This window comes from Saccopteryx bilineata, chromosome 1, assembly GCF_036850765.1.
Source record: "Saccopteryx bilineata isolate mSacBil1 chromosome 1, mSacBil1_pri_phased_curated, whole genome shotgun sequence".
Taxonomy (NCBI): domain Eukaryota; kingdom Metazoa; phylum Chordata; class Mammalia; order Chiroptera; family Emballonuridae; genus Saccopteryx; species Saccopteryx bilineata.
Window position 1 is genome coordinate 206,684,204 of NC_089490.1, and position 23,360 is coordinate 206,707,563.

A 23,360-nucleotide genomic window follows, 5' to 3' on the forward strand; every position below is an offset into this window, starting at 1 on the left:
CTGTGGTGAAGCCTCGTCCCTGCCCACATGCCACGCAGTCCACGCGGGGTGCCGTGGTCAGGGCACAGCCGTGGCGAGCGTGCTGGGGGAATGACCGTCCCCCCAACGGTGCCTTCTCAGTAGATTACGTCATATCCAGATGGGCATCATTAAATCATCGTCTCTGAACTGAAAACAACAACAACAAGGAGTCTGTCCTTGAAACCCGAGAATAGTCACTCCACCCAGGAGGGTCCAGGCGGTGCAGCAACGTGGTCGGGTTGTGTTGTGACGATGGAGGCAGAGGTATGGGCTGGGTTTTTTTTTGTTTTGTTTTGTTTTTGTTTTTTTGTATTTTTCTGCAGCTGGAAACGGGGAGAGACAGTCAGACAGACTCCTGCATGTGTCCGACCGGGATCCACCTGGCACGTCCACCAGGGGCGACGCTCTGCCCACCAGGGGCGATGCTCTGCCCCTCCGGGGCGTCGCTCTGCCGCGACCAGAGCCACTCTAGCTCCTGGGGCAGAGGCCAAGGAGCCATCCCCAGCGCCTGGGCCATCTTTGCTCCAATGGAGCCTTGGCTGCGGGAGGGGAAGAGAGAGACAGAGAGGAAGGAGGGGGGGTGTGGAGAAGCAAATGGGTGCTTCTCCTATGTGCCCTGGCCGGGAATCGAACCCGGGTCCCCCGCACGCCAGGCCGACGCTCTACCGCTGAGCCAACCGGCCAGGGCCGAGGCATGGGCTATTTTTAATCCCTGAGACTGTACCCCAGGAACAGGGAAAGGGGCCATTTAATTCAAAGCAGTGGTTCCGAGCACCAATGTGGCAGGGGGAATAAAACCTCTTTACAACAGGAGATGAACAAAGGCAATGATAACATCGTGTCATCTTTTTAATACAGAAAAGTGCCTTCTCTCCGAAGGATCGGTATTTGTTGAGGAGATACACTCCGTGAACAGGAGTTTACAAAAATATAGGAAGGTAATTGATATCAACACGGGTTTGTTCAAAGATAAACCAATGGGACTATCTGGAATTTCGAGCATGCTTGTCCTGAACAGTGACTTCCCACAAGGGGAAGAAGACTCTCGGTGACTTAGTAGTAATTTTCACCGTGCAGAGACATTAAAGGAGACAACCCTCAGGTCACTGCAGGGGGCTGGATGGCCAGAGGGACACATGGTCCTAAGCTTCCTCTCTGGGGAAGACCACCCTGAAAGACTGTGAATCCTCACAAACCTTAAAATGAATCAACATTCAAAATTAGATACTTTCCCCCTAAAGCACGCGGGACAGAAGAGCAAAAAATGATAAATAAGGAATTAAGTAAAACCTGACAAGTCAGGTTCTTCCCACACAAGAGGCCGGAATCAGCAGAGAGAGGCCCACGAAGCAAATGTGCAAAGTGGACGTGACATGGCCTCGGGGAGCTCCGTGACAACTGCATTAGGTCTGGAAACCACGTCTCTCTGCATCTCTAAGCTATTTGGGGGAGTTCTGTATCATTAATTTAAAATCAGCTCTATCCTAACATATGGTCGTGATGAGTCATGTCATCCAGGAGCGGTTCTATTTTTGAATTCACGGCTTTTCTTCTTCTTTTCTGCCCGGAAAGTGTTCACAAACAGAAGCCCATGAGACCTCGGTTGGTCGCTTCACCACAGTAAGAGGCACCAGGATGTGTGTGGGGAGGACGGTTAAGAGAGCATCACTTTTGCAGGCCGGCACCTACAGGAGTAACGAGCTCTCTCTCGAGCGAAGTCAACGCTGGCCGATGTGAAAAGTGATGCTGTCCCGTCAGCGTGTTTAAAAAAAAGGTGAGGTAATGACGATGTTATGCCAACACACGGACAGGAATGGTCGGTGGGTGGTTAACAGGCAGGGAGGGGCAGCGGGCAGGGACGCAGGGACGTCAAAAGAAAGGGAATGCTTAGATGAACAGTCATCACGTGTCACCGCAGATGATCAGATCATGGGTTTAGATAAATTTGCAGTTTTAACTGGCCAAGCTGCTTCTCTAAGTACGTGTTAACAATTCAATAGAAATATAAACAGACACAGCTTTTAGAGTGGTTAGTGATGGCAGCTAGCTTGTGCCTTAATTCATGCTTGTCTTTACAGTAGCCAGCTTTCAGACAGAGTGAATGCCATTTAAAAATCTTACTTTTCTCTGACGTCATATCGACCTGGAAGAAAACACACAAACGGAATGGTTACCACAGTGTCTTGTCTCCTGGCCCTGCTGATGTGTGCGGGAGGCCCCGGGATGTAAATCCCTCGCGCCTAGCCAAACGCACGCACAGGGGGCTCCAGAGGCTTTGCTCATGACCTCCTGACTCGTCCCCCATCTGGGTCTCATCTAGATGATGAAAGACCGTGGCAAGCCCTTGCTAACACGTCATTCCTGGGAGGCCGTGGCCCAGGGCGCGTGTGATGTTAGACGTGCACATCTGTTACAGGGACAAAGGCCGGGGAGAGAGGGAGATGGGGTGTCCCTGGTGTCAACTTAGCTGAGGACAAACAGCACAGTGGGGAGATGTGCCCCACAGACATAACGTCACCATCATTCTCCACAAGCCAGTAGCACCGCTGCTAACAAGAATGCAGTCTGCAGTCATCACCCGCAGAGCCCCCGAGGCTGTTCAGCAGAAGAGCTGACAGCTCAGGGAAAAGGCCACCCTGAGCACGACCGCCTTGGTCCCCACGGCCATGCCCTGCCGGGAAGGGGCAGGCCCCGTACCAACCCGCTCTGGCGACCGAGTCACCAGGCACAGGAAGGAAGTGGAGGGTGAGGCGGACAGGCACACATGTGTCAGGTGACACATGGTAGGACGAGTCCCTCACCCTCATCCTGTGCTGCAGCCAGGGGACCTGTAGAGAAAGTGAATCCAGGCCGTCTCTGGACTGGAGTGGGCCTCATATTTTAAGCGGGTGGCCACAAAGGTATTCATTACTTTTCTTCATAGTTTTGCACATCAGACCCATCAGAATGCGTTAGAAATAAACCAGCATATTTGAGAACATCTACGTGCAACGAGGAACAACTGCCCTTATCCGTCTTAGAAGCTGATATGCCAGTCGGTTAGCATGAGGGTGTCTGTCATCTCTACAGTAAGGTGCAGGCACTCCCTGGGGTCAGACACAGGAGAAGCACACACACTCACTAGCTGGAACTGCAGAAGCAGGTGTCACTGAGATGGCCACCTCGTCCAGGTGAGCCAGGCTCCCTGCACCTGGGAGGGGCCACACAGGAGCTCTGAGGAGGAGCCGCGCACACCAGGACACACGGCACACACTCTGCACTGTGATGCCACTGCCGGCCGATGGGTGAACTGTGTGCTCCCTAGTTATCTGTCTCGGTGGTTCTCATACTTTCTGGCCTTAAAACCCCTTTAGCTTCTAAAAAAATGATTGAGGAGGCTGTGGACATGTGTCTACGATAGACATAAATAAACACGTATTACAAACGTGAACCTGAGAAAAGTCTGGAACACAAGGGCACCCAACACACACCCGGAGTGTGGGAGTGACGGGGCGTCCCAGGTACCGTGGCCTCTAGGGACGCCGCTGCAGCGGGGCGGGAAGGGGGCAGGACCCAAGAGGCGAAAGAGGCCTCAGTCCTATCAGGGAACGAGTTCTGACCTCCGGGCACCTGCAGATCTACCTCTGAGAACCACTGAGAGACTGGCCTGATCTCCAGCGGTCAGCAGAGACAGACGGGGTCACGCAACACAGGTGGACACCGCTGCTCTCACGCACAGGTTCAGGGAGGGTTAATAGCAGCACCTCTTGGCGGCGGCGTTCTAGCAACTACACAGCTGTTACAAGCGACAAGGTCAGGCAATTACCTCCTCCTCCTGTTCTTGGTCTGACTCTGACTCCTTGCCGCCCGGGCGCCATACGGGATGGAAAAAGGCAGGAAGAGCAGAGAGTTTAGGGAAAAAAGGTGAAGACCCTCCCCCCCCCATCGACAGGCGGCCTTGGTCGGGGTGCTCTCCCTCCTCCCCCATGACCAGACCTCAGGAGACAGACAGACATGGCATTTAAAAATGGTTGATGAAGATGCAAAGACGTCTGGAGAGCAAAGCAACACAAGGACCAAAATGACAAAATATACTCATTTCAGACTCTCGGTCACCAGCAGCCTCAAAGTTGGATGTTCAAAGGGGCGGGGCGGCTGGCCCCCGTGTGCACACGTGGTGATGATACTGTCTGGACACGCTAAGAGGCACAGGAAGCGTGTGGCGAGCGTTTCCTAATGTGCGGGCACGGTGTCAGGCTCTCGCCTGATGAGGAGCTAGCAAACTCTAAGGCAGAGCTGACGTCCACAACGTTCAGTTTTTTTTCTTTTTGTTTTGCCTCATGAAGGGGAAGGCCTTGCTGGCCCCTTGAGCAGCAGTCTGCACAGCCGCAGAGGGCACATGATCTCTACAGCCAGGTCACATTTACTTCTTTTCATCAAATAAGAAGCTACAATGTTAAACATGCTCCTGGGAGCTTTGTCCCCTGTGGCACCGACCTCTGTTTTTATGAGAATCATGCATGAACCTGAAGAAAAAAAGACGGGTGGGCCAAAGGCAGCTGGGAGGTGCTGCGTTGTGTAGGGTCCCGATTTAGGGTTTTAAATAGATTTCCACCCATCCTGGCCTCACCGTCCCCTCGTTACTCCGGACCCCAGCCTCGTAGGTACACTGACAAGTGGCTGTACCCTCCATCCGCCCCATGCATTGCTGTGTGGGGGTTTCCCATTAAGAAAGGAGACTGGTCAAAATATTTTCAAATAAAAAGGTCATCCCCCAACATATAATTCATTCTGTTGCCTTCTTTTGTTTGATAGAGTCCTTGACAACATTTCTGTACAATCAAGAGCCTTAACAGAATGATTCCACAGTGGGGAGAGATCTGCCTAGAAAGTCAAGCCTGCAGTTGGACCGGGGTAAGGAAGGAACAGAGCTCTTCCTTTTCAACAATGTTTCAAATCTACCCCTTGGAACACGGGAGTCTTTTGTATACTAACCATGCCAAACAGTTGAAAAATTGATATGATACTCCTCAAATATCACGGGTTATCAGGTGAACAGGTAGTTATTTTAGCAACGATAAGAACTATCACGAGGCTGCTCTGGAATGGAATATTGTGAGCCCACGTATGAGCCCTGGTAGTGACCAAGAGCCAGTGGACCCAGACGATCCAAGAGCCAGGGGCACCAGGGTGTTCCCGGGAGGAAACGTAAAAGCAGTGACGATGACAAAGCCAGTTATCTATTGGTTCTTTAAAAATTAGTCCAAAAGTTAAACCTTATATTCGAATTTTCTGTCATCCCTATCCCAATATGTATTTAGAGATTTTTCCCATCAGAACGAATTGGATGTGATATAAAACAGGGGTATGTTTTTGTTTTTTGAAAGTCACAAATTTCATCAGGAATCCAAAGTGACTATTATAAGTGCTGGTGTTCTGCTTTGATGTTTCCAAGGATTTGAAGGTCAACCCTACACCCCTGACGACACTACAGCAGACAGCGTGATACCTTTATGTACACGGGCAGGGTGATGTTTAAGTTGCAGATGGCTTGATGCACCAAGCCTCTCGTGGATTTTGGCTCTTTCATAAATGACAGTCGTCCGCAAGGTTCCTGAGTCGTGTCTCGTACCTTGAACGAGAAAGACACAGGTGCGTCACCCCCAAGGGACATGTAACAACTTCTTCTGAGTAGATGATTCTCCAGGAATGGGGGAAAATACAATGTATCTAAGAATGCTGAGTAAGGGACAGACTGCTCCTTTCTCCTGGTTCTATTATCATTTAAGACGACTTTAAAAAAAAAAATCACTCAGCTCTTTTAAAAAAAAAACTGTGGTAAAATCTGACATAAAATGTATCTTTCTCATTTTTAGACTTACCGTTTTTTAAGTGTGCAACTTGGTGGCCTTAAGCACACTCACGAAGTAGTGCACTCATCACAGCGATGCAGAATTCTCAGCATCACAAACACAAACTCTTTACCTGTTGCCCGGTAACTGCCCCGCCTTCTCTGCCCATCGCCTCTACCCCTGCCCCAGGAACTTCGATCCCACCTCGTCCCTGCATTCACCTCCTCTGGGCGCCTCGGACGGACAGACTTCTACCGTGACTGGCTACTCTCACATAGCATGTGTCTGCAAGGTCCATCCATGTTGTAGCATGTGTCTAGTTTCACTGCTTGTTAAGGTGGAACCACATTCCATCATACGTACATACTTTGTCTAGCCTTTCCTCGGCCAATGGAGAGGTGAGAGGCCTGCACGTTTTGGTAAATAATGCTTTTGTGACCATTGGTGTAAAAAGAACTGTTTTCGGTCTTTTGGGTATGTACCCAGAGGTGCAGGTACGGGGTTCCTGTGGTCATTCAGTGCTCAGGTTTTTGAGTACCCACCACACTGTCTGTGTAGGGGGTGTACAATTTGATATTCCCACCGACAAATACATCAGGGTCCCAGTTTCTCCACATCCTCACCAGTCTGTTAGTTTGACTATTTTTATTTTTATAAGGCTCATTCTAATGGATACAGAGTGGTGCTTCTGTGGCTTGAATCGGACTTTCCCTAAGCGTGGAGCCCCGCCCCTTTCCACTTGCGTGCTGGCCATCACAACACCTTCTCTGGAGGAATGTCCAATCAGGTCTTTTGCCCCCTGTTGTATATTGGGTTGTTTATAAATGACTTTTGTGCCCCAACGATATTACATATTAGTTGAATTAGGCAGTTATGTATGTGAACAGCCCTGTCACCCCTCAGCAGTAGCTGCGTAACATGGTGATCTATAAGAACTGGGCCTTTGGCCCTGGCCGGTTGGCTCAGTGGTAGAGCATCGGCCTGGCGTGCAGGAGTCCCGGGTTTGATTCCCGGCCAGGGCACACAGGAGAAGTGCCCATCTGCTTCTCCACCCCTCCCCTTCTCCTTCCTCTCTGTCTCTCTCTTCCCCTCCCGCAGCCAAGGCTCCATTGGAGCAAAGTTGGCCCGGGCGCTGAGGATGGCTCCATGGCCTCCCCTCAGGCGCTTTAATGGCTCTGGTTGCAACAGAGCAACGCCCCAGATGGGCAGAGCATCATCCCCTGGTGGGCATGCCAGGTGAATCCCGGTCGGGCGCATTCAGGAGTCTGTTTCTCTGCCACCCTGCTTCTCACTTAAGAAAAATACAATAAAAAAAAAAAAAAAAAAAGGAACTGGGCCTTTATTCTGGCAAAACCGTCGAGCCAGAAACGGCACAATGAGAGACCTGGCAGAGATCTTGGGAAAACGCAACAGCCCAAACAATTAAACAGGCTTACGGACACAACACATGCTTGGAGGAATCATGAGGGGTTCAGTAATAAAAGGGTCCTGGATGACGAGGCGACTGGGAATTAGTCGTGTGAAGAAGGGACTAGTAAAAGCGGCTGGAGCTCGGCCCCCATCCTCCGCCCTCCATCCCGTGAGGCTGAGCACCGGGGCTCCCAGATAAGAGAACAGCGTCGGGAGAAATGGGCCACGGGAGTGGCCAGAGAAATAGAGGGAACAGGATTGTGACTTCCTTCCCGTCACGTGAACCTCTCGTTTATACATTCTCCTCCCTCCTTAGACTTGGAATCCAGAACAAAGCTCATGTTTATACTTGCCAAGTGCCTAGCTTGGGTTAAGGTCCATAAACAGAGACACAAACTCACAGCGCAATGAAGTGTCTCCCTACACAGTTGCTGAGTAAATCTGTGAGCAAATATGCAGTCGATGTCTCTGTCCAGGATATCTTCCTGTGAGGGCAAGTAGCCTTCTAGGACTTCTGAGAGCTTTTGTTACAAAAAAAAATGTCACTTAGAACCCTTTTGGTCTCATGTGTGAAATTCACACATTTTAAAAATGTAAGTACAAATATTTAAAAGAAATAATACTTCGCCTGACCAGGTGGTGGTGCAGTGAAAAGAGCATCCGACTGGGATGCAGAGGACTCAGGTTCGAGACCCCGAGGTCGCCAGCTTGAGCGCACGCTTATCTGGTTTGAGCAAAGCTCACCAGCTTGAACCCAAGGTCACTGGCTCGAGCAAGGGGTTACTTGGTCTGCTGAAGGCCCGCAGTCAAGGCACATATGAGAAAGCAATCAATGAACAACTAAGGTCTTGCAACGAAAAACTGATGATTGATGCTTCTCATCTCTCTCTGTTTCTGTCTGTCTGTCCCTGTCTATCCCTTTCTCTGACTCTCTCTCTGTCCCTATAAAAATAATAACAATAATAATACTTAAAAAAGAGACGATACGGCCCTGGCCATCTAGCTCAGTGGTAAAACGTCCCAGCGTGTGGATATCCTGGGTTTGATTCCCAGTCAGGGCACACAGGAAAAGCAACCATCTTCTCTTCACCCTTCCCTCTCTTACTTCTCTGTCTCCCTTCCCCTCCCACAGCCATGGCTCGATTGGAGCAAGTTGGCCCCAAGCACTGAGGATGGCTCCATGTCCTCCACCTCAGGCGCTAAGAAGAGCTCGGTTGCTAAGCAATGCAGCAACACCCCCAGATGGACAGAGCATCACCTCCTAGTTGCCAGGTGGCTCGTGGGGTGGATTCCAGTTGGGGTAATGCAGGAGTCTGCCTCTGCCTCCCCTCCTCTCACTAAATAATGAAAGAGAGCAAGAGAGAGAGAGAGAGAGAGAGATACTTCCTTTAAAATTTGCAAAAGAAAAGACAGTTTTTCTAATTAATCAGTTCACTATTTGTCCTTAACCATAGTCTATATATAAAACTGTGAAGTTAAATTTGAACTTCAAAAATGAAAACGGTTGGTTTTCCAGAACTTTAAAATTTTTTACAGATACAGTTTAAATAATCACTTGGAAATGACTGCAAAGAAAATCGTCTCGCCTTCTAGGAAGTCAACTCCTTGAGCTTGAATAATGTATGCTTAAAAACTCCATGCAGACATTACCTTGACAAAGAGCGGAAGTCTGTTCTCTTTAAAGGCAAAGAAGCTGAATATATGATGCTGGCCGCTCTTGGTCAACGGCACAAGGTTGCCGAAACAGTCAACGTAGATGGGTTTTCCTTCGAGGACCTGGGGGAACGGAGAACACCACAGGCAGCAGCAGCCGCAATCATTACCTGCGACTTCCATCAAGGAGAGGGGACGTGATTTGGGATATTAAAACCTACTACAGGCCCTGGCTGGTTGGCTCAGTGGTAGAGCGTCGGCCTGGCGTGCAGGAGTCCTGGGTTCTATTCCCAGCCAGGGCACACAGGAGAAGCGCCCATCTGCTTCTCCACCCCTCTCCCTCTCCTTCCTCTCTGTCTCTCTCTTCCCCTCCCGCAGCCATGGCTCCATTGGAGCAAGGTTGGCCGGGCACTGAGGATGGCTCTATGGCCTCTGCCTCAGGCACTAGAATGGCTCTGGTTGCAACAGAGCAACGCCCCAGATGGGCAGAGCGTCGCCCCTGGTGGGCATGCTGGGTGGATCCCGGTCAGGCGCATGTGGGAGTCTGTCTGACTGCCTCCCCGTTTCCAACTTCAGAAAAATACAAAAAAAAAACCCCACAACCTACTACATACAGCCATCTCGGGACTGCAGGCGCCTGGTCTCCCCTGGAACAGAGCCTGTCCTCGCACCCCGCTTCTACTCCTAACAGAACCTTCAGGTGCGCGGTGGCCTCTAATGTTGACGCCCTCGTTTCTAACATCAGATCATGTTACCCCCCAACGCTGACATAGATCTTTCCACCCTGTGAACTTCTCATAGGGTGGTTCTGGCCGTCCCCACAAGTCAGGCTGGGAGACTTCACTCTTTGAACTGGACTGGTGAAAAGTTCTGAGGTAGGTGGAGGTAATGCAGAAAAGCCCCAGATGTCACCCATCCATGCACAAGGGACAGACATCCTCACCTTCCTTCCTCACGACTAGAAATTAGTAAGACCAGGAAAAGATAAAACCATCTAAACTTACACACTTCATCAATGAAGTCGTAATTTTCCCCAAGATAATCTTTTAAGAGTCCTATAATCTCCGCCTTATACCTGCGGAGACCACCCCAACAGGGCAGGTCTACACTGGCTCAAAATAGCTGATTTTGGACCTTCACCTTCTCACTGATCAAGATGTGGTCAGGTCATTTTTAAAAATTTTTTTTTTATGGCTCTATTTACTAAATACTATTTTACATGTAATCTACAAATAAGGGTCTAAACAGCGTGTCGACAGGCCCCGGCTCCTGACTGAAGTGCACGTACCTCCACATCCCGGCTTCTAGCCACCTCAGCAAAGTTCTCCTGCTGCTCTAGGGTCTTGTCCACCTTGTCGTCGGTCATGCAGAAGCACCGCAGCCTGGCTTCGATGGGGTCATGGGACTTGGCGAACACCACGAACTTGGCCATGTATGGCACACAGATGATTTCTCGGTACACTTGGGAGGCGAAGGCGATAGACTCCTGGGTTTGCCGACAGTCTATCAGCCAGAACCTAGACAACGATCTCAGGTCAATTGTCTGAAATGAAGACACCCCCTGTGGGAAGAAGAACAGCTCCTTCCGTGGGACCCAGGTAGGTAGGCAGCCATTAAAATGCTTCTCGGGAGAAGAAAGGAGGGAGAGACGGGAAACCAGGGGAGCCCGGGAGAGGGCAGAGCGACAGGCTGGAGGGGCACACAGGACCACGGGGCGTTTACCACCATCTGCTAAACCCATCTTTGGGATTTATTTTCCCCTTAGAAATGTTTCCGAGGGCCCAGTCTTCTGAGCCCCCCCCCACCATGTCCCAGCACCACCCTCATGGGAGTGAGGCCAGAGCCATCGCAACAGGTCCTCACTAGGTGGGTGGGGGGCCCTATTCCCCTCAGTTCCCCCAATTTCTCTCTCGTTTTCTAAAACCTCTCTCTGTAAAATCTATCCGGCTCTTCCTCATTTCTCGTCACGCTTTTCCAAAACTGCCTCCAGTCACCGAGGTTGGATCAACCCAACCCCCTGGAGCTCTGCTTCCACTCAGGACCGTCTGTGTTGCTGAGCACAGCTGCAGGTCAACACCGCCGGCTCAGTGGTCAACACAGGAGCACAGAAATGGGGAGGCATGGTCTCCTGACCCGGCCGGCACACACACTGCACTCACCACAGCATGCTGTCAGACCTCAGACCACTGGTCACTGCTGCTCTCCCCTGGACCCTTCTGTATCCTGTCCAGGGTCCCCTCTCCTGCCTTTAACTGCCTGCCAGGCTCCTGCTGATCTCATGACCACCGTCCCACTGGCTCCATCTGCCACCCCCTGACAGGTGCAGCCCCTTGCGCCCTTGCACCGCCTTTGGTGGCCTCTCCCTTGGCACTGGTCACTCTGACATTCAAGGGAGGGGTTGGGGTGAAGATGCTGAGCATTGAGCACCGGTGGCTGGAGCTACAGGCTGGGTTACCACCCCAGCGGCTGCCCCTGTGACCCTCAGCTGTCCCTGCATGTCCTCCACTGTCCCCTGAACAGGAGCTTAAGCTTGGACCCTCTCAGCGTTGGTTTTTCCGTCTGTAAAATGGACACGCTACCACGTGGTGGTAGTGATGAATTAAATGCACGGGAAAGTGCCCAGCGTTCCCCACATGTCACTCACGCGGGAGCTAATAATAAACCGGGCGAGCGAGTACTATGAATGCAGACTGGACATCGTCAACGCTGGAAAAAGCGTGAAACATATAAATGCATCAGGGTGCACCAGCCGCCTATGAGCCTTGTGCATAAGCACGGTGGGCTCTGACTTTCTGATATTCTGTTAGGGAGCAGTTCAGGCTAAGTTGTTGACAGCAGGAAATTAATCACCCCTCAGACCTTTGGGACTGGAAACATCGGCAGCGGCTGCTCAAAACCGAGCATCAGGGTCCTACGGTCCAAGCCAATGATCACTTATTTTCCTCAGATTTTAGTCTGGCCTGACCAGGCGGTGGCACAGTGGATACAGCATTAGACTGGGACACAGAGGACCCAGGTTCAAAGCCCCGAAGTCACTGGCTTGAGCATGGGATCACAGACATGACCCCATGGTTGCAGCCTTGAGCCTAAGGTCGCTGGCTTGAAGCCCAAGGTCATTGGCTTGAGCAAGGGGCCACTCAGTCTGCTGTAGTCCCCCCACACCGCCCCGGTCAAGGCACATATGAGAAAGAAATCAATGAACAACTAAGGTACCGCAACAAAGAATTGATGCTTTTCATCTCTCTCCCTTCCTGCCTGCCTGTCTGTCCCTCTCTGTCACCAAAAAAAAAAAAAAAAAAGAAAAAGATTTCAGTCTGACTGGTCAAACTTTGTTATTGTATCAGCACTATTCCATTTGCCGGCAGGACTAGTTTAAAATACGAAAGTTAACACAGACCATACTTAAAACCAAACCCTTGTGCCCAAAAAATCACTTTTGAAGAAAATAAGGAACAAAAAAATAAAACAGAAACAGAGCCCGGGCAGGGCATGCGGCCGTGGGCTCGTCTGTGCTGTGACGATACCTGGCAGAGACGTTGGTGGTGAAGGACACACATTCGTTGACAAAGGTTAATGGCGTCGTTCCTGTGATATCTTCCCACTGAGCAGGAGTGGTTCCACCTGAAATAATATGATTGCAGGAAAAAAAAAACACCACTCAGGCCAAGCTCCAGATGCTGGACTGTGAAACAAGCCTGGGGCCTGGCCGTGCTCCCCGGGGTCATCCCAGTACCCACCTCCCCACCCCACGTGGGAAACAAAACGGCTAAAAACCTCGTGCTGAAAGGCAGGCAGCTGACACCCCTCCCTGGGAACTGAATTCAAGGGAGCTCATTTGAATAACTGCTTCGGATTGCTAGCTGTCCTGCACTGTGCCTGACATTCAGAAGCGTTTATTGTATTTGTGAGGCCCTGGAGATAGAGTTGACTTGTCTACAGTTGAACATTTAAAAAGATCCTTTGACTAACCAAGGAGCTGAAGGCTTTGTTAAAATGAGGGAAAAAAATAATCCAAATCATCTTTTGTGCTTAAACTTTATACTTGATACAATTATTTTCGTAAAATACATTTTCTGGACCTGACCAACGAGCTCAGTTGGTTAGAGCAGTGGTCCCCAACCCCTGGACTGCGGACCAGTACCAGTCTGTGGGCCATTTGGTACCGGTCTGCAGAGAAAGAATAAATAACTTACATTATTTCCGTTTTATTTGTATTTCAGTCTGAACGATGTTTTATTTTTTAAAAATGCCCAGATTCCCTCTGTTACATCCGTCTAAGACTCACTCTTGACGCTTGTCTTGGTCATGTGATACATTTATCCATCCCACCCTAAAGGCCGGTCCGTGAAAATATTTTCTGACATTAAACCGGTCTGTGGCCCAAAAAAGGTTGGGGACCACTGGGTTAGAGCATCGTCTTGATATGCCAAGGTTGCAGGTTTGATCCCTGGTCAGGGCACATGGAAGAATCAACCAGTGAATGCACAACTGAGTGGAACAACAAGTCCATGTTTCTCTCTCTCTCTCCCTCTCTCTCTCTCTCTCTCTCTCTCTTTTTCCCTTCTTTTCTCTGTCTCAAATCAATAAATATAAAATTAGCCCCAGGCTGGATAAGCTCTGTTGGTTAGAGCAATGGTTTTCAACCTTTTTACACTTGGGGATCAGTAAAATTAGAAGAAGTATTTTAGGGACTGCTAAGGTAGAAATCACCCTCAGCATAGGTGAATTCAACTAAGATCATTGGGTCTATGATCTTCATACCACATCAGAGTGCTTAGCTCTTTTGCAGAGCAGCACAAAATTTCTTTCAGACTAGTGGTTGAAAAACACTGGGTTAGAGCATCGTCCCAATGGACACTGCTCACAAAAATTAAGAGACAGTTTATCGCTTCATACGCATTCTGGAATATCCCCTAATTTTTGTGTGCAGTGTGGACAGGTTGCTGGTTCGTTCCTTGGGGAGGGCACAGACAGAAACAGATCCACATTTCTGCTTTTCTTTCTCTCTCCCTTCCTCTCTCTCTGAAATCAAAAAATAAAAACATTTAATACTATTTGTAAAAATTAAACACTTTTTCCCCTCCATTTACCATGAAAATTTGGCAAAAAAAAAAAAAAAAAACTTGGAAAAACGTGAACAGCTCAACAAACGCTGCCCCTGTAACCCTCAGCTGTCCCTACATGTCCTCCACTGTCCCCTGAACAGGAGTTTAAGCTTGGACCCTCTCAGCGTTGGTTGGACAGGGAGAGGAAGGCCCACAGAGGGCCTAACCAGCAGCTTGACCACGCGGCACCCTCACCCGACCACCACCAAGGGCAGAGCGCACCCACACGCGGCATCGTGCCTGCTTCCCTTCCACCTCTACGTCGCCCATGTCTCAGAAAGGCTCATCATCTACACAGGGACCAAAAAGTATTAGAAAGACAGACGACAGAGCTCAGGAAGGACTGGGGATGAGGAAATGTGGGACGAGGCCGTGATGGAAGTGGGCCATTCCCCTGCACTGTGTCAGCCGCGTGTTTTAAACTTACGGGGTGGTTTCAATGGCTTGCTATCATAGATACAGAAAAACAGTAACAAGGAGGGAGGATCTGAGAGAGAACTGAACAAGGGTGAACACAACTGCCAAGAGGAAGAAAATGAGAAATAATTTCTCCTCGAGCCTGGAGAACCAGGCACAGCTGCTCTTCCTCCGACAGCAGCACGGATATTTGCTGACCACCAGCAGCTCGTGGTTCCCGGGAAATTATCAGCCAGATGACATGGGATTTTTACCTCCCACGATCTGTTCTTGGGCTGAGACAACCGATATTTTGGGAGTGACTTTCTGGAGTTCGGTAGTTTTCTGAGTGCTCTTACAACTCCCAAGTGAAAAGACCAAATTCCGTTCATCTTCAAGACACCTTGATTTGACTTTGGTTTTTCCAAAGTCAGTTGAACAGATCAATGCTAAAGACATAACCAGTTCCTAAACAGATGTCAAGAGTTGCACTACTGGGTATAATTATTCAAGATGGTAGTTATTAATTTTTTTTTTTTACAAGTATGAGACAATGTCTTCAGTGAAGACACAGACTTGGGTCGGATGGCCAAATCTGCAAATATCTGTGGGAGAGTCTCGGGCAGGTCACAGAGCTTCTCTGAGCTGTGGCTTCCTTTCCAGAGAATGGGGTTTAGTGTGGTCAACGGGCTGTTGTGCAGACAGAAGGAACACTGCCCGCACCGAGGCTGTGACCACCGGGAGGGCGCATGCAGGCCCCATTAGCAAACAGCAGCCCCACCCCGTTCGGTTCCCTACGTGGGACACCTTCCTCGGAAGAGGGCACAAAGCCCTGCGGCATCCTGCGACAGCCTCGGCTCCCATTCACAACAGTCCAAGCTCCAACTGGAGCCTCCGCGCCCGCCGTTGTGGTCGGGGCCTCACCTGTGATGCTGCACAGCAATCTCAGGGTCGGCGCCTCTCCCCCGAAACCGTTCAACATGACATCGCTGGCAGCCTTGGGGACAGGGATGGTCATGGTGATCGGCTTGTGGAATTTTCTTCTCCGAGGCTCCAAAGTGACAATAGGACTGAAGGTAGCTTTGCTCCCGAGGATCTTCCTGACCAGCTCACCGTGCATCGGTTGGGCCTTTCCACAGACAAAACACGCCATGAACAACAGACCAGTGCACTCCACCTCATGCGTCTTTCCAGGTTGTCTCGTCCACCGTGTGGTGTGGCTCCCAGCACAGGACCGAGGCGGCAGTGACCTGGCCCCATGGAAGGGGCCTGCTGTGTGCTGCGGTGGCCCCTGCCCTTCCACCGCCGCTCTGGGTGCACAGTCCCCCCTCCCGGGGCAGGCTCCCACCCGGCCGAGCAGGCGCCCTGCACACCTGCAGGCCCACGCGGATCCGCTTGGTCAGTGCGCCCTCTGGAAACACCGCCTGCACCTGGGGCACCACCGTGCTGCTCAGCACGCCGCCCTCGGGCCCGATCAGGTGGCTGTCCTGCTTGACCCGCGACACCACAGCGAAGTACTGCGGGAAGTCCCGTGTGACGATGCGGCAGATGCGCTTGCGGTCCAGGTCCTCGGCGCTGTCCAGCACTGCGGGCGACAGTGGGCGTCAAGGTCAGTGGGGGCCAGGGCTGCTGCCCCCGTCTGCATCTGTGCAGGACTCGCCCGGGAGGGGGTGCTGCCCTGCTCCTGTTGATGCAGTTCCCACCAGCTGCAGAGGAGACTGGTTGTGGGGGTCTTTGCTCCCCCAAACATAGCTCAAGAACTAGTTCCTATGGTTTTAAGAAGAAATGTGGCCCTTTCCGTTCCTGGAGGAGTGTGCAGGAGTGAAATCTATCCTCTCAGGACTGTCTGCAGCTCGCCCCAATGGGTGCCCATCTGAGGCTCACGGTGCACATATCATAGGACTTTCACAGCATGGATGACCATGAATCCCGGGTTTCAATCCCGGGAACTAGCAACTCATCCGTGCGCCATCTAACATCAGGACCACTGGGCCACAGGCTTCTTACAGACTGTGATAGTGCAGATGCTCAGAGTGAATCAAAACAATCAGACTCAGTTAAAATGCAGAGAATCAGGACTAAGTGGGTCACTGGAATTTGGATTCTCTCTTCCTGAATATCACACAGAAGTAACAACAGGCAAATATATTGTGCACCCGGGTCATCACTTTTGGAATACACCAGCCACCTGCCATGCCAGAACAACACGAGGACACATGCATACATGTACACCCACCCACGTGCATACACAGGCACCTGTGCACATGCACACACACCTGTGTGCATGCACACATGCAGGCAATCTCTCATACCTGCAGGCACACAAACATACTCACAGACAAATATGCAGATACATAAACTCCTGTGCACATATGCATGCACATCTGTGGGCACACAAGCACATGCATGCACACTACACACATGTATGCAGATGCACACACATGCACACAGTCACACACAAACATGCAACAGCATGCACGCACACAGGCATCTGTGCACATGCACACGCCTGTATACACACACATGCAGAGGTGCACATGCACACACATGTGCACACATGCAGGCACACATGAAATCATGCACACATATGCAGGTGCTTGCGCATGCGCATGCATGTACACACGTGCATGCACACATGTGTATGCAGATGAGTGCATGCACACACACTCATGCATACACATGCAGGCAAGCTCTCACACACACATGCATACACATGCTCACACAAATGCAGGCATACCCACATGCCTATACAGGCAACCATATGCGCAGATGCATGCACGCACTCACACATGCATACACGTGCTCACACACACAGGCACACACATACACATGCTCACACACATGCACACACATGTGCACACAGCCCAGGTCCTCAGGAAGACGGGCATCCCCTCTCGCCCCGCTGCAGCCCTCTGAAACCCCACAGAATACCTTCGTCCATGCCGTTGAGGATCTCGTTGAGCTCGTCCTCAGTGTGCTCACAGCAATGCTCCTTCCAGCTGTCCCCGTTCTCACTGCGCAGGACCACCAGCTCCCTCTCCTTCCCTCGCAGGGCGGCAAAGTGCGGGATCTCCACTATCACGGGCCTGACAGCAAGTAGAGCACTCAGTGTGGATGGAAGCCCACCACAGCACACACGTACCATGACTGTCTGTTGCAAAGTGACCTGGATTCTTCTTTCTGGGGATGGGGGACATCAGCTAGCGGATGGTCACACAGCAGCTCTCCACCTCAGGGGCACTGATCCCTGGGGACACTATGCTACCTCAAGCCCTGTGACTTCTCCCTGTGAGTGCATGTGGCATTCTGGAACTTCTCCTTCGATCAAACATAAAGAAACGAACATGCATGTCTACGATGTGCACCCATCTAAGGCATTCTCTACGGGGTGCAGAATGACACAATGGCTCAAGAGGGTGATGGCTCAAAGGCTGCGTTCACTTGATGGGCTGTGGATGAGGCGATGTCAGGGACACTGAACGCATGGGAATTACAGAGACATGCATTCGGGGGGGGGGGGCTGCCTAGGCTTCCTGAAAATTGAGGACACGATAGGCATTGCCCACAGTGCAGCCCAGCCTGAGTGCAATGCCTATGGGACCCAGGTCTAGAGCATGCACGGCCCGCTGTTCTCAGGTCGCATTCACTCTCCAAGCTCATAGAGGCGTTTGTTTTTTTCAGTCCAGGTTGCTTTGATACAGACCCCCCCAATTTACCGTTAACAACACTGAATAACTAGCACAGAGTACGTATGACTAGGCAGGTTCTCATGCTTTAAACAGAAATGAAGATCGATCACAGCACTTAAAGGGGAAAAGGTGTAAAAAAAAACACTCAAAAAACAAAAGTCACATACCACAGGGGTCAGAAACAGTCCACGAGAGAGGCGCACAGAATTGAAATCATAGAGGGTGCATGTCATGGGCACAATGACCGAGAGAGAAATCATATGGCAGAAGGAGGAGAATGAGGCCAGCAGCCATCAATTTTTTTTTTAAGTCACTCCTACCCAAGGAATTTGGTTCCAGGAGGCCCCAGCTGAAGGATGCGGCTGACCAAACTTTCTCCCTCATTAAGTGGGGGGGGAGCCGTTGGCAGATGGAGTTTACTGATACATCCAAAGCAGCAGTGAAAGAAAGAACACAGGTGAGCTTCAGGTGCGGAGTCCACCGGCCCCCAGCGTCACACGCCAATCCGCACACAGGGGGAGGGGCGCGCTTTAGGTCTGCCCTCCCCCCTCCATTGGTCACAGAGAGAATAAGGCGCCAACACCCAGAGTGCTCAATGGAGGTCCGGGGATGGATCTGTCCCCCCAGGGAGGTTCCGCCCGGGCACGTGCTGTTCAAGAAAGACCGTGCTCCACAGGGAAGACCACGCTGTCGGGAATATGATGAAAACTTGGGCTCTGCGGGGAGGCCAGACGTTTCCATGGATATTCCTGCACACGGGGGTGAGGGTTTTTAGTTAAAAAGCCCAGACGACCTGAGTGTGAGGGAGGCAGGGAGGGAGGGGAAGGGGCCTGGGAGAGAGAAGAACGGGTGTGCTGCACCCGGACGTCTGCCTCTCTGCTCTTGTCTCCATGGGACACGGGAGGTGGCTTCTAGAACTGGAAATACACAGACACATCCCTTTCCAGGGAGAACGTAATTTGGAGCAACCTGTGCATAGTTGGCTCCATATCACAAGGCTCCTGAACGATCCCCGGCTCTGGAGCAAGACACCTCTCCCCGGTGTGCTGCTAGCAAAAGCGAGAGCTCGCTGTGAACAGGGTCCGTCCCCGCCATCAAGCACGGAGACTTGCTGGGATGAGACTGAAATCCACCTGATTCGTTTCAAAATACTTTGAAACGCATCTGACATCCACAACGTCATCTTTTGGTGGGTTCTCAACAGAAGCGATACACATCTCTCGGTGTGGTGAAACACCACTTGAATAAGACAGCACCGTTCAAACACACAGACGAGGAAATAAATGCTCATTTCTGCTCAGAATTGCTAACACACGGATGGCAGAAGGGAATCCAGATCTCATCACCTCGTGAACACTGTGACCAGACAGACTGCCAGGCTGGCAATTTTGACAGCAGAAAAGACAGACGGCTCCGACTGGATTTCTGGCTGTTCTACGAGGGCCACCCTTCTACCCCCACAAAGACGACTCTGCCTCCTCACTGCACGGGATGCTGAACTTGTGTTTGGAATAGAGTGGTCTCATTTCTTATCTCTCATTCGATGCTGCCGACATCTCGTAGTGAAAGAATACCTACCACCGACTATGATGATCATGCCCTCAGGGAGTCTAGCGGCTGTTGCCACACCCACAGAGAAAGAGTAAGTTAACTGGACTGTTGAGGTCAGTCCTGCCCTAAAATAAAGAGGCGAGAAAGTAGTGTCGAGCGTCCAGTCACTACATGCCATTTTTAAAGAATCGCTTGGGGGACAGATCTGCCTTTGAATCGTCCGAGGTCCATTTGCTGCTGTCCCTCCCAGGGGGGTCGGTGGGACACACAGCTCAGCAGTGGCCACGTGGGGGCTTATGGGAGAGCCTTACCCGAGGAACTGAGCACCGGAGGGTCCGACTTCGATCAGGCGGCTGGCCAGGCCTTCCCCTTCCACCATCGGGGGCATGGTTGCCAGGCGGTGCCGTTTCACCAGACGGCAGGTGACGCGGGTGGGGGCCGTGCACTTCCGTGGCGGGATGATGATGCGAAGCCCGTGGTGCCTGCAGCCACGCATGGCACCCCCACGGGCGTCCACCATGAAGCTGACCAGGAAGCTGGAAGGTAGGGTAGAGGTCAAAGGTGGGCAGCACTGGTTCTGCCCCATCAACAAACTTTGTCCATAATGCTCTGTCCTCCAAACACCTCTTTGGGATGGACATATGCGGTGGTGATGGTGGGGAATGTGTCCTCTGATGTGACGCCAATGCCCTGGCTTGTGTCGTGTTGCTGTTTAAATGTCTGTATTATTTTTATCTGTCACCGAAGAAGGCTGCTGCTAGGGTCTGTTGACAGTGGTCTTAAGTATGAACTAAATGAAAAAATAAATGCCATGTTGAAAGAGACAGGGGAGAGAAATTATATAAACACGCCAAGGAGGCTCCTTGGCTGCACATCTTCCCGGTCCTTGCGCCCCTAGAAACTCGCACAGAGGTCAGAAGCGGGACAGAGCAGCTGCTGGAAGTGAATGAAAGCCACTTCACTTTTCAGAGTCTTATCTCGTCCAGCTCATTGTAATGTCACTCTGTGTCGTCAGAGACAAGAGGCACAGGCCTCTCCCAGGACCACACCCAGGACCGTGACCCAGTTCCAGCGGAGCTGAGATGGGGGTGGACAGGGAGCAGGTGACAAGTGCCCCTGCTCTGAGCTTGACATGAGGACACACAAGCTCCTGCTCAGGCAGGGTGTCTGGGCGTCAGGACTGCCCTCAGCCAACAGGAAATTAGACATGGGAGAGCACAGCGCATCACTTGGAAACGTGAAGGCATCTCTGTGGCCCTTGCTCCTGTTCTGCCAAGGTCATCATCCATGGAGGGGAGGAGCACAGACCAGAGGGACCAGTCTGTGTGTCGAGAGAGAGGGGGCAATGGCGGCTGGTGGGGTTCTCGTCACTGCATTAGTCACAGCACTCGGGGAGACTTGGAGGCACTCATTCTCTTTGCCAAGGAGCAGAAGTGACACAGGCGGTCCACCTGCCGTGCACAGGGATATGAGGACGCAAGTGGACAGCAAGGGCACCCTGTCAAAAACTACGCCGCCGTCCTTGGCAATTTTAACTGCCTCTGCAAGGGTCTGATGCCAAGACAGAAAGAGGATAGCAGCGCAGGGGTCCGAGGGGCCTGGGTGCAGGTCAGCAAGCTTGCTGGGCCAGGACCCCATGCTGGGCAGTGTGTCTGTGACCACACCCAGAGCACTGGCAAGTATTCAATCCGAGTGACCATGGGACAGAAGAAACACAGCACATTGAGGCTGTTTCTAGACGAGGGTAGGAAAAAAGCATTGCATCCTCTTCATAGCAGAATGCAGAACGTGATGCTTCGTAGCAGCATGCGATCACACAGAAAGCCCTGCTGCTTGCAACACAAGGGGACGGGCAGGCAGAGCTCAGAGCCCGAGCAGCATGCCATGTGGTGGACACCGAGCCAGATCGCTGCCCCCATGGGCAGCGAGGCAGCCGGGACACAGCGCGCACGCTGCCAGCCTGCTGTGGGTTCCGTTCCGTGCGGGCCGTGCGGGGGAGAGTCATCAGCAGCTCATGGCCGAATGCGGACGCTTCTGGGTTTTATCAAAACACAGTGGGACAGCATGAGCTGCAGTTCTTACCCCTAGATACGAAGTCTTAAAAAAAATGTTTGTTTTTCAAAAGAATGGAAGAACTATTTGAACCCTTGTGGTGACTTGATTTTTCTTAGCTGACTGTATTTATGGTGATTTTTGCTAAAACTAGAGAAAAGCTACTTAAGATTGAACCAGTGCTGTTGCAAACTCATTGCCGATCTGTCTGCCTTCTCTAAATTTTGTTTCTCTTTTGGTCCCTGTCCACACTGGTGAACAGCCAGGGGCTCAGACCCTAAGGAATCACTGTGGTGGTCCAGGTGCCTGACGCTGTCTGAGCCTGGCGTGTGTGTCTAAGCCTGTATCCGGTCATTGGGGCTCGCTCACCGCCTCCACATGGGTCTGCCATGGGGCTGCACAGAGCACCCCTTACAGCGGGGTTCCCTAACCAGCGAGGGAAGGCCACGTTCCTGGCTGGAACGCTTAGTACGTTGGATGCCTTTCTCTGACTCTACGTCATCAACTGCTCCCTGTGAAATCTTCTCTTGTTCTTGTCTCCTCCAGCTGGAAGGGTTCCAGCCCTGAGCCCCTTTCCTGCAGAGTCTGTCCCCTCCTACTAAGGGCCGGTCACCCAGCCAGGAACGGAGGACACAGTGATGACGGGGCAGTGGCCCCCTTGAGCCAAAAGGGTTTCGCTGACACGACACACCACTTACTTTCCTGGAAACTGGCAAGGAGCCATATAAAGGCCATGGTGGCAGCAACCCTGTATCCCCAGGCATGGCCCCGGGGGGTCCCCCGTGTGAATGAGAGGAGGGGGGGAGGAGCAAGTGGGGAGACATTGTCCATCTCTGTGCCCAACAAAAAGAGAAGGTGGTCAAGCAGAAGATTTAATCTGTTGGTCTCTGGACAAGCAATCCAGGCAGAACTCATTCAAATGACTACACTCATGTATTTCTGCTCATAGGAGGAAAAATCAGACTCTAATGATGTAGCTGCCACATGAACAGCAGATAAAAAAGCTGAGTGGGCACCACTGTAAACTAAAAACAGCCTTTTCTTTAAAAACAGAGGGAATAAGGGAAATCGTGACTCAAGCTCTAACTAGGTGGTGACGAAGTCTTTTTGGTAAAAGTCAACAACGCCGGTCCGTCACTTCGTCCCAATAGTTCACGACGTCAAGTCAAGCAGGCGTTTTGAGCATTTTCATTAGGAAATGTCAGGCTATCCAAAGGGGTCCCTGCTCGGGCTGGCGGTAGCACGAGTGGACATTTGTTCTGATGGGAAGAGACTGTTTCTGTCCCTGTCCCACAGGGACAAGGGGGAGGCTGCCAGGCGTGGGCTGTGGGTAAGGGATGATTTCTGGGGCTGATTCAGTAAGTAAGGTGTTCTCATCATGTGGGGGACCCCATGTTCTCATCATGTGGGAGAGGTCATGTCTGGGATTTCGGCCCCGTCCGCACACCAGGGAGGTTGTGTCTGCTCTGAGGGCAGGGCAAGGACCGGGTCCCATGCAGAATGCAGCAAATGCTGGGCTGTCCCTCACCATCCCGTCCCTATACCCACACGGGTTTATATCTACTTTAAATGTCTTAAAAGTGACAGTACCCTTACAGCAACCTGAGAAAAGTACACGGAGACGCTGACATTGAACGCATGCCTACAGTGAA

At 51.5% G+C, this 23,360-nt stretch overlaps 1 protein-coding gene across 47 annotated transcripts in view; it reads right to left on the minus strand.

Moving 5' to 3' along the window:
- ANK2 (ankyrin 2) overlaps positions 1 to 23,360 on the minus strand; it is a 380,522-nt gene that overhangs the window by 27,148 nt on the left and 330,014 nt on the right. For 27 of the 47 annotated variants that reach the window (XM_066234064.1, XM_066234103.1, XM_066234095.1 and 24 more), the window contains 11 exons: positions 19,968 to 20,192; positions 18,426 to 18,524; positions 17,348 to 17,502; positions 15,790 to 16,001; positions 15,341 to 15,545; positions 12,440 to 12,536; positions 10,204 to 10,432; positions 8,913 to 9,038; positions 5,510 to 5,632; positions 3,827 to 3,859; positions 2,143 to 2,164 (listed from right to left, as the gene is read on the minus strand). In XM_066234064.1, coding sequence (XP_066090161.1) covers positions 2,143 to 2,164; positions 3,827 to 3,859; positions 5,510 to 5,632; positions 8,913 to 9,038; positions 10,204 to 10,432; positions 12,440 to 12,536; positions 15,341 to 15,545; positions 15,790 to 16,001; positions 17,348 to 17,502; positions 18,426 to 18,524; positions 19,968 to 20,192 — 1,526 coding nt within the window. The remainder of the gene's footprint in view (positions 1 to 2,142; positions 2,165 to 3,826; positions 3,860 to 5,509; positions 5,633 to 8,912; positions 9,039 to 10,203; positions 10,433 to 12,439; positions 12,537 to 15,340; positions 15,546 to 15,789; positions 16,002 to 17,347; positions 17,503 to 18,425; positions 18,525 to 19,967; positions 20,193 to 23,360) is intronic. The other 20 variants (XM_066234407.1, XM_066234333.1, XM_066234391.1 and 17 more) reach the window with 3 other exon arrangements.